At 23.2% G+C, this 12,116-nt stretch overlaps 2 protein-coding genes across 2 annotated transcripts; one reads left to right on the top strand and one right to left on the bottom strand. All coding sequences in view use genetic code 6, as the record gives it.

Annotated features, from left to right (window-relative positions):
* Positions 1–418: 418 nt before the first annotated feature.
* TTHERM_00777200 (transmembrane protein, putative) lies at positions 419–1,672 on the top strand (the record flags this gene model as incomplete). Its single annotated transcript, XM_001021255.2, has 1 exon — positions 419–1,672. One exon carries the CDS (start codon positions 419–421, stop codon positions 1,670–1,672), a length of 1,254 nt encoding a protein of 417 aa, XP_001021255.2.
* A 534-nt stretch (positions 1,673–2,206) lies between these two features.
* TTHERM_000777135 (transmembrane protein, putative) lies at positions 2,207–11,980 on the bottom strand (the record flags this gene model as incomplete). Its single annotated transcript, XM_012798915.1, has 12 exons — positions 2,207–2,376; positions 2,425–2,577; positions 2,631–3,134; positions 3,192–3,582; positions 3,693–3,877; positions 3,939–4,490; positions 4,535–4,675; positions 4,725–6,426; positions 6,486–7,824; positions 7,925–8,985; positions 9,045–9,281; positions 9,527–11,980. 12 exons carry the CDS (start codon positions 11,978–11,980, stop codon positions 2,207–2,209), a joined length of 8,889 nt encoding a protein of 2,962 aa, XP_012654369.1.
* Between the last annotated feature and the right edge of the window lie 136 nt (positions 11,981–12,116).

The following is a 12,116-nucleotide window of genomic DNA, read 5'->3' as shown; positions in this document are numbered from 1 at the left end:
TATGTGGATATTTTGGCACATGATATGTTAGTTTAAAATAAAATTTTAAACTGTTTAATTTTCTATTTTAGTTATCAAATATTTCTAGAAAAAGATAGTTGTAAACTGCTTAATTTTTCTATTTTATTTGTTAGATATTTCTAGAAAATGATAATTCTAAAATAAATTAAAATGAAAAATCATATTTCAAAATTTATTACTCAAATCAATTACAAAAACTAAATTAATCAATAATTAAAAAATGGAAAGCGAAATTAGATATAAAGCAAATAAATATTTAAATTTTTTAAACTATAGAGCTTTAATAGATCCAAAAATTTCTCAAACAATATTTTATTCTTTGTTAGGAATTTCATCATACACACTTTTTAAATCGTTTAAAAAGTAACACACAATAAGTCATTTTAAGAAAGTAATTATGAATGCTCTTCAAAGTTAATAAAATCTATCAACAAACATATAAAATGAACTGATATATGTTTAAGGGAAAATCTAAACACATAGTTAATAATTAGGTAAAGATAGTCTATTTAAGATTTCAACATCCAGTCTTGATTAACTAGGATTGTATCGCAAAGTAGAAGTTTTCCATAATGCATCATAGTATCATAATTACATATGTGAATGGAAGGATCTAAGCATTTTGGAAAATATTAATAAATTATATAACGTTTCACCTATTAGATATAATGTTGTAACAAATGGTAATATTTTCTTAGAAGATTAGAAGCTAAGTACCCCTTTACTAATTTAGTTATCTGAGGACAATTTTGTTTGTCAATAAATAAATATCGAATTTATGAATTAATTAATTTCAGAAATTTATTCAAAAAAATAAAATCTTTAAAATGGTATCAACAAGGAAAATAATTAAACAAAACAAAATTCTTTGAATGAATTAGCAGAGAATCCCCTTGAAAGACTCATTTTTTCAGGAATGCATGTAGAAATAAACAAATAATATATTTAAATCATGAGAGAGAAAGGAAAACTGAATAAAGGAGATATTAGAATATCATTTCATGAAATATAAAAAATAGCAACAGCAACAGCTTTAGCTCTAAAAAAAAAAGATTGTTTAACTTAATTGCAATCATAAAACTCTGATCAAAAAATTGAATATTTTATTAATGGGAACAAACAATCTTGTAATACTTCATTATTTAGTTTTATAACTAAGGGTTTAATAAATTAAAAAGAATTAAATGATATCTTCTACTCATCTTCATAAACTGTTCTTCAAAGTGAATATAAAAAAATGGTGTTATATTGCATTATAATAAGCTCTCTATATTTATATTTATCATATTTCGTAGTTGGAAAAGAATTCTATAATGGAGTATTTAGAGAAGAAATTTCATAATAAATTTAGGAAATGTAAAATAAATCTGATTAAATTTAGCAAAGCATATTTGAAGTAGATAAAGACATGCTAAAAAGTACACTTACTTTTTCATCATTACATATTTTTAACTTAAAAGTTGCAAGCGTTATTAACCGGCTATATCCTTCTGGGTTTTTTATATTATCTATCATGCTTATATGCTATTCTTAATTTCACTTTCATTATGATGTTATTAATAAAATAGAGAACGATTTTAATCAACTTAAATTCAAAAAATTAAGATAAAACAATCGTGATATGATAAATTATTTAAATAAATCTACATGAAAAAATATAATTTTATATTAGATGAAATTAATAGAATTAGTCAGCAATAAATAAATTTATTAAAATTATATGAAGATTAAAAAACAAAATCAATTTTACATCAAATTTATTTTAATATTTTTATTTAATTTAAAATATCTTCAAATTTAATCGAATTGTATTTTTATAGATTTTCACATTAATGTTTCATAAATATTTTATTTCTTTAAAATTTTTATATCTTAAAAATTTAATTTATTTTATTGCATGTCAAGGTAAATATTTATTTTCTAAAATTTTACGTTTTACTATAATTGAATTAAAAATACTTAATTTCTTTTTATCGTAAAAATGATACTTTTTATTTAGTAATGCATCAAATTTTTAAAAAGGATAAAGTAATTTTGCAATTAAATATTAAATAAATTTGGGTAACATCTTTCTGGTGGTCACTACCTACGAATACTTGAAAAATGATAATTATCTTTATTTTTAAAAACTACAAAAAATAAATTTTTTTCAACAAATAATTATATATAAATTAATAATTTAATATCAATTTTAAGAAAGTATGCTATTTCTTGCATTAGATTTTGCAACAAAGTTAGGAATTTTCATTGAACTACCAGATGACAAAATATCTATTTAATCTGATTCCTATTCTTATTGATTTTCTTTAAGTTAATCTACAATACTCTGAGTTTTTAATACTTTGTCTTATTGAGCTTTTTTTAATATTAAGATTAGCAATAATTTTATAAAATTATTTTTACTTCTTAAAGTTTATGGATTTGTCAAAAGTCTATGAGAATTTAACTATTCTTCAGTTTCAGATTGATTTCTGTAATAAATATGATGCATATTACTTTTTTTGAGGCTAAATCTTTTTGCTCTTTCCTAATGGCTTGGAATGATTGTAGGAGAGACTTTATTAAAGTTGAAAAAATTAAATAAAAATTTTTTAAAAATTAAATTTTACTTTAACTACTAGAAGGTTCTAATAAAGCTCCTGAAAATTTAGATTTAATTTATTTTTTAATAAAAGATGATTATTATTACTTAAGTTAGTAAAATTTAGATTTTTTATAAACAAGCATCCAAAGTTTAATTGCCTTTTAAACAACTAAATCAGAATGTATGTCAGTCTTTGACATTAAAAATCTAATATAAATTGAATTTCTTATAGAAGATGGTAACTTGTTCAAGATAAATTAAACATATTTTTCAAAGTAAACTCTAAGAATAAGGAAAACTAAGAATCCACCATTTACTAATTAGCAAAGAAGTAGTAACATATAGAATATATAAATTTAAATCTATGTAACATCAGTATTAAGAAAATAGTTAAGGATACTAACCATCATCAAAGCAATCGTACTATTTTAATCTACTTATTAGTATCTCTTCATTTAATATGGCTTCACTAATATCAATAAAATGTAATAGATAGCTAATACGCAAAAGACAGCTAAGAACTTTGTTTCTTTATAAAAAATATACATTTAAATAAAAATAAATTTTTATAAAGCAATTTATTTACTTGGTTGTGGAGAGTCGTAGAAATTTAAAACAAGAATTAAAGATAATTTTAAGAAATATTTCATAATTTCCCAATAATATCCTCTAACATTATAATCTTAATAAATGTATCCATATCTTAATCTTACTGTCGCATTATTTAGCTAATTTCTTGATATATAAAGGACAGTAAAGACAAAAAGAGGGTAAATAAAACTATGGAAAATCAGACCAGGTCCAATTAAGAATAATATAAATGACAGATGCTGCTATGTATAACATTCATATGTATAATCAGCAATTATATATTTTTTTCCATCAAATTCTTAACAAGAAACTTAGGCTACCAAATTTTAAACAATGTTTGGTTAAGTATACTAAAACAAAAAAATTAGAGTGCAAATCACATGAGACTATTTTTTGAATAAATAATTTGATTTTTAATACTTTTATTGTTTTTGTTATTTTTTTAAAGAATAAAAATTCATTTTGCTAATTTATTTAAATTAAATAGAACTTTTACTTTTCTGATTGTAACATTATACTTCTTATGAATAAAAATCAGGTAAATTAAGAAAAGAACAATTGCAAATCCAAAAGGTGACAGTATTATCATTAAGGATCTCCAATACAAATGAGGCATGGATTCTGTAGATAATAATGCTACTTAGCATGCATTGTTAACAACTGCTGAACTAGATGGAGAACCTTTCATTTTAATTTAAGCAAAAAACTATAAATTAAATATGTTTTTTAACTAAATTTTTACCAAATATGTCTGGAGCAACTGCAACTACTTAAGGTAGATCAAGTGTATAATTTGAAATGAGCTTATATAACTATAAGAAATAAGTTAAAGCTTTTACTGCCATGTTAACCTCATTGTTTTAGCTTGATCTGCTAATACATGACAACTTGAGAACACGCATATAGAATGCTAATACTACCCTCTCAGAAGCTTTTAAGCATTATACTATGTTAAATAAGCAATATGCGACTATGATCAATGAAACTATAAGGGTTTCTCCTATAGCATATCCTATAGACATTTTTGTACAGTTAGTGCATCCATTCTTATTATCATACTAAAATTTATCTTGCCATATTACACCATTTTCATCACAAAATTAACAAAGTGGACCATAATGGCCTGTAGCACAATAATTTGTCTTTTGATCACCATTGCAACTAGATTTTGTCTAACATTAATAAATATTATCTGTTAAATTCGTACTTTTCCAATATCCAGCCTTGAGTTCCATTTAATTTTTATAGCAATAGCTGGTTTGGTCAGGACATCTTTAGCATTGTAAACTATTATCTACTTAAGAGGTAAATAAAGGTTAATTAAAAAATTAATATTACTTTTTGTTGGTGTTTGTAAGGAGTAAGTTCCCACAATACATTCAGAGCATAAATAAATTTGATTTGCTTATTTATAGATTTCTCCAATTTCACATTAACGGAAATTTAATTAATATTTATCTTAATAAACAGCTGATGATACTTTTAAAATATATGTTATTAAAATAAATTGATAAAATTAAAAAGTTACGTTTTTGAATAATATCATTAGAACTTAAGGGTTAATATTATTATATTCCTTCTGCTTACAGATATATGAATTAAGAGCTAAGAGGATTACCAATTAGTTGAATTCCTATAATTTAAAATCCCTCTATAGAAGAGATAAATTAACTAAATTGAGCAGTGTAAGATCCTACTACTCTTACTACATTTTCATCTAAGGATAGAAGAGTAAGCTTAATTTAGCTTAACTCATCACATATATCTTTAGGATATTAATTATTTTAACAACTTGTTACATTGTAGTAAAGTGCATTATTTTCTTCGTCATATATCTAAAATTATAAATTTATAAATCCTCCACTTTAAAGATTATTAATTTAAAATATGTCTTATTAAAGATTCTTTGATTCACTTTTGTCTTATTATTAATCTAGTAATCTAAAATTTTTTAAATTTAATTATTATGCTTTCACATATTAAATATATGAACCCCAGTTTTAACTATGAATAACTGCTACATTTTAAATAAATTATACTCCATTTGCTTAAAAGTATTAATGATTAAATTCTCTTGGTCTACCACCTACATATCTAATTGCACCTCCAATAAGAGCACTATTACTTTCAAATATATCGTTTTAAAGTTTCAAATATGAGTTAGATAAGTAAATGGCTCCACCACTATTTTAAGCACTGTTCCCTAAAAACTATGAATTGGTTATAGAAATACTACTGCTTTAACAATTTATTATAGCAATGCTACCTCCATTATAAGCAGAGTTATTAGTAAAATTTGTATTTCGAATTTCTAAATTGGTTGTTTAATATACTTGCAAAGATGATCCTGTACATTTTAAGCAATTTATAGAATCAAATGAAGAAAATGATATCTAAAGAGTGCTTCCTTAATAGTTAATAGCATTTTAGTTTGAATGAAAATCTTTAATATTTATTTAAGATAAATAAGCGATGTCGTTTTCTTCAACAGTAGTTGATATTTCGTCCTAAAAGTAGTTAACATAAGAAATTACCTATATATCCACTATTTAATTCAATTAAATGTCTTATAACAGCGAATTTTAATTCTGTTTGAAGTCAAAAATACTTTGATTACTATTACCTTTAATGTATTATATTGTAAAACCCGAAAGGGTTAAATTAGCTATTTTGTAAAATTAAAATAGATATTATTAAGTTTGGCTTATTATTAAAAACCTTCTTGTCGTATATTCATAATTTATTTATACAATGCTGAGGTTTTAAATATTTAAATTACTTACCAACTAAAATTTAAATAATGATACTAAGTCTTGAATATTTATATTCTATATTTAAATATTCTAAAAAGATACATTTGTGCAGTTTTAAATATCAAAAAGGCTAACCTATCCTCCTAGGTTAATTTATTAAATAGTAATATTTATAAATGAAATTTAAATCAAATTTGTCATTTTTATAGTTGTATTTACTTAATAAGATTAATTTAGTTATGAAAATGATACATTTTAAAGCGAAAATGTATTAGTCAAAGCATTAAATTAAGCAACTATCGGTTTAGAAAGAAGGATGAGATTTTAGTTTGATAGGGATACTTATTGATTCTGATTTTGAGAGAACAGATTAGCTTCTAAATTTAAGTTAGAATTTTATTAATTGCCAAAATATTAGACTTATGTGTTTAGTTATTACATTAAAGGAGTGTAATAAAGGAAACTAGTGCCATATATCTAATATTATTTTAATTAATATGTAAGTTAAAAATGAATGTTTATAAAACAAATTTTACCTATAATCTTATTCCTTAAGACTAATAATTAAATTGAGAAAAATAATCTTACAAATTAGAAAGCTAATTTTGAACTTAATAACCAGCTAAAGGATTTTAAATCTAAAGCAAGCAATTTTTAAAATAACTTTGTTAAGGGATTCCGTTAACAATGGGAATGTTAGCTTGGTAGCGAACAATGTTACCGCTAACTAATATTAACATATTTATCATATAGAGGTCAAAGTTTTTCTATATTGTTATATTATATATAGTCGGATATTAGAGTTAATATTTTAAAAGTAAATTATAGACTTGACTTTAAATATTTTAGTATGCTATGGTTATAAAGTTATTTTAGGCTGTAAAAACAAGCTCAGGAAAAGAAGGATTAATAATATATTATCTTATTTATTAAATAAATTTCGGGTCTTAAACTTGCCAGTAAAAATTAAATGTTTGCCTATCGTAGTAAGATATTGACCAAGGTATTTGAACTTTTATGTAAGATCCAACAATACTCAATTAAACAGAAAAAATTGAATTTATGTATGGTATGAAATTTATTTTTGTCATATTCATATTTGGAGTTAATGGATTTCTCTAAAATGAAAATATATCAATAACTCTATCATTAGCCAATACAGCATACAAATTACTATATTACTCATCAATGAATACAAAGCTTAAGGTACTAGAGTAAGGTACAATTGTCAGTTGATAATTTGTGAAATTTTGTATGTTTATTGTATATGTGTACATTTCTATTTAAGTAGATGAAACAAGCGATATCAAACTTAAATTTAAATTATAGTATGCATAGTAATAGGTCGATGATAATTTAAAAACTTATGTTTTATTTGCATAATTATAACGTATAAAACTTCCGTCTTAAGTTATTATTAACAAATCATTGTATTTTTGAACAAATTAAGATTAAACCAGAGAAGAAGGAAGGGCGATAGTATTGATAACTTAAAATGATTAACAATCGATCTGTAAAATAGTTGAATTAAATGTAGAGACAAATATCTAATTATTGATTGTTCCTATGATTTGACTTCCAAACATGTTTAGAGTTGAGTTACTGGGTAAAATTTAGAAGTTATCTGAATATTTTAAAAGTTATGTATAAGTTAATACATATACATTTTGATTGTAATAAACAATCTATATGTAATTAGAAAGTTATCCAACGAGTTTCACCATCTAATTTTAAGTTGTGTACCTTCTGACATATCCTAATCCGCCAACGAAATAGATATCTCCTGTTGAGCTTGTATAGTAGTCAATCTATTTTAACATATACTAATCTTAAAATTTAAAAGTACTAGTGATCTACTCTTAAATTGTTCTAATGCTTTTAAAATTTTTAAAATTAATTTATTTAAATTAAAATGATAAAAAATTTTTAAAGCTTTCAAAATAATTTTCCATTTTATAATTAATATATTATTTACTAAAAAGTTGATGTATCAGCTACACTCAAAGCGTTAAATTGGTTGTTCATAGCTGTTCCCCAAAACAAAAATATATTTTCATATGTATATCCTACATATTGCTTAGTAAGATAATTAAAAAACACAGTTATATATGAGCTAAGTTTTCCTATAAATAATAGATAATTGACATCATCCATCACTATCAATTTGATTGTTCCTATATCTAGATCTGTCTAACCACTTATTGAATACAAATAATTCCCATTTGTAATATCATAAGCATCAATACTATCTGAATTATCTCTTAAATATGAAAAAATTAAATTAAGTTTATCAGAGATTTTAAAGTCTCCGCAGTTTGTATTGCAAAGAATTGTTGATTTATAGGTCTGTGTTTATCTGTCTATGACTGTTAGTAGTTTACTAGAAGTAATAATTAGCCAATTATTTGAAGGTGAGAGCTTCTATAATGGAGGTATAGGTGAATTAGTTATTATTTCATTTTCTAGATTAAGAGTATAGTAATTTCTTACTTATATTCTATATTAGTTATAAATTAAATAAAATTTGTTGTAGTTAGAATCTAAATAAATTGTCTGGGCATTTTGTATTAAAAATTATGTTTTCACAGTATAATTTAGATAATTAAATGTAAATAGAGTTCCTTGTAATGTTAAAACAAATAACTATTATCTATTTTAATCAAATACTGCACTAACTATACCTATAATAGGAGTTGTTTGGTTAAATTATTAAATATTTAAAAATACTTAAAGTTATATTGTGTATGAATAAGACCAAACAATAACCTTTAAGTCTGTTAAACTTATTGAATGGCTTATAACCACATCATTCTAAATATCAAGAAATACATAATCGACTGTGGCATTATGTCCATTCATAAACTGAGTTGCAGTTTGATTTTTTTAATTAAACTTGTACAAATTCTATGTGCTTTCTTTTGAATAAGTAATCATATTTCCATTAACACTGTCTTAAATTACATTAACTGAATTTGTTGTAGGATGTCCATAATTAATAACAACATCTGATTTACTATACAAATCAACCACAATAACCTATTATCAATTAAATAATATTAATTATTTAATTGCAAAAATTTAAATTATAAAATAACCTTTCCAAGATTAAAAAGATATGCTTTTTTTAAGTAAGGATTAAAAATTGTATTTTATGTATTACAATAATCATTAACATAAATCTAGGTACTACATGAGTATCTACCAATTTAAAAGCTACCATCTGAAAATCCTATATAAGCCAGTGCATTATTTACTACACTAACGCTTGATATTTCATTTTTAAAAGGAAACACTTAACAAATTCTGAGGTTACTATAAAGTAAATAAAATACCTTTTTTTTAAATAAATTTTATTAATTTAGACAAAAATTATTTTTTTAAATATTTTTTTATTATTTGAATAATAATTTGTTCTTTTATGGTATAATTATGTAAAAATTTTTCATTATTCAAAAAAATTTGGATATTAATTTTTAAAAAAATAATAAAGAAATTAAATAAAATTTTTTTAATAAATTTAAGGTTTTAAGGGTTAATGTTAAAATAATAATTAAATTTATTAAAAATAAAAATATACTTAGTTGTCTAATTAATTAAATCCTGTATTCTAAAAATAGGTATACCCTGAAGATGTAACTTAAAACTAAGACTTATAAATCATACCAAAATTTTTTCTAGGTAAGGGAGAATTTGCTGGTTTATTAGATGCGTAAGTACTACCACTTGGTAAATATTAATACATAGTAGTTGAAGCAGTAATTATTAGAAAAGAATTTTATGAAGCAGAATATATTTAAGTTACTATGTTAGAATCTAGAGTTATGGATACTGAGGTAAGTGTTGGAAAAGTAACTATAGTCAAATTTACAGAATAATAGTTAACAATTACTTTTTATGTTTATTGAAAATACTATAACTCTTGGCATTGTTATTGAATTGTTGTATTTTTAGATACTGTATAATTAGATAAAAACTTGATTCTTAATAGGTATTGAGGAGAAGAATTATTATAAGTAGTTAGTGTTTCTAATAAATAAAAGGTATTACTATTAAATCCTAGTTATATTTAGCTGATGTTTTCAGAGTATTGTGTGTAATTATTGTTTACTATCTAAGTCTCGCTTGAATTAAAATTATAAATAAATAATTCTTTATTATTACTCATAAACAAATAATTGTTAAAAAATCCATAATTAGTTAGACTCAGCCATTAACTTGGCAAAGAATATGTATTTCTTTATGAGATTTAATATCTACTTATATTCCAGGTGATAAATATATTATTACTATAAAGAGATAAAAGTACTCCGTTCATGATAACTTACGAATAGATTATACTGGTTTAGCAAGATTACAAAGATAAGCACCAAGGAGGTAACTAAAAATATAAAGGCTTTTAGTTTAATATGCTATTCTAGATTATGTCCCATATTCCAAATGATCCATCTGAACTATACGAAATAATTAAGTTTTAACTTGTGTCCATTACTACTCCATTAACTTTTCCATAATGTTAGCTATACTTAGGTGAACTTTAGATCTGTTGAGATTATTTAAAAGCAAGTATAGAGTTTCCAGGCTAAATTTGACTTTAATAAATAGTTAATAATCTTCCAACAATTACATATGATATGTTACTAAAAGTATTTAATTATTAAATATCACCAATATAGTCATTTGTAGAAATTGCTGTAGGTAATATGTTAAGTAATTATAATTAAGAAGTAGAATTTGATTGTTATTACTATTGCTGAAAAGAAAATGCGTTTAGTCCTTTTTAATTTACAATTATGACTTAATTATTTATTAGCTTTGTAAAAAGAGTTGATTGAGTAAAATTAGCAATAGCTTTAATTGATTATTAGTTTATATTAAACTAAAAAACAATTATCTCAGTTTGGCTTATCGAGATTAACTAAACTATGTTAAGAGATTGATAGTTTTGAACTTAAATGCTAATATCAAAGAAAATATTCGATATTGCAGTAGTATGATTAGTATTGAATGCTAGAATTGAAGTATTATTGTTATTACTAATAATGTTAATACTTGTATTTTCTTAAAAAGTGACAATGAAGAAATCTGAATTCTACATGCTTTAAAAATTTGGGAAAGAAAATACTTAATTTATAGTGAAATTAAAATTTTAATAAATCTCATATCCATAGTTATTATTAATATCCCATTTAATAATCATATTGTTATTATCATAACTAATTAAATAGTTATTAAATTGGATTTAGTACCCAATAATAGGTGTTTAATGAACTCTATCAAAAAATGTAAAAAACTAATCTGTTTAGTCATTTTATTCTTATGAAAATAAAGATTTTACCCAGCTTTTGAGGAAAAACACAGCGAACTAGTTACTATCAAAGTAGTTCAATACTAAAATATTCTGATCTAAGTAAAAGCTATTGCTATTAACATATAAATTATCAGATAAATTTACGCTCGACTTCAGTAATCCATATTACATATCCCATGCAATCACTAAATTTCTGCTTATACTGATAAGCATTTAGCTGTATTCACCATCTAAGTTTTTAAAGGCTATAATTGGAGTATTATGGCCTTCAAGAGTCCCTATCGGATAAAATCCATATTCATCATTTTGTAGCTAGTAGACTTTTAAGTAGTTTTCGTTTATTGTTTGGTTTTATTAGCCGCTAACTATCAAAAGATTCTAATAAAGCTATGAGTTCATATTAAACTTGAAGTCTTTGCTACCGCTTAAAAATGTAACTTGGTCGCAATTATTAACTGAGATGCAAGCTTTATTTTATTAACTTTTTTCGAATCCTTAAGGACAATCTTATAAACAGGATTAAGTTGCTTCATAGTAGTAAGTTTGATTAGGACAATTAGATTAGCAAGTAAGCTAATCAGAACTGAGCGTATATCCTGGCTAACACTAATAGCATGTATTGTAGCTGCTGCAATATGCACATTTAGAATCGCAAAGTAATGCTTAAATTACTTTTGAGTAGAATCCAAATATTAAGAGAGAGCATATTAGTAACTAACTCATTATTAAATGCTTTAATAAACCTTTAATTTTCTTTCTATTTTACCTTAATAGTTAATTTGTATTAATTTAATTAATAAAAGTATGATATCCTCATTCTATTTAATGTTTTTAATATTGCCTCTTAATATCATCTATT

The sequence above is a fragment of the Tetrahymena thermophila genome (genome assembly GCF_000189635.1).
Source record: "Tetrahymena thermophila SB210 genomic scaffold scf_8254549, whole genome shotgun sequence".
Taxonomy (NCBI): Eukaryota; Ciliophora; class Oligohymenophorea; order Hymenostomatida; family Tetrahymenidae; genus Tetrahymena; species Tetrahymena thermophila.
The sequence above is the reverse complement of the archived record's forward strand: the minus strand, read 5'-3'. Positions and strand labels throughout refer to the sequence as shown.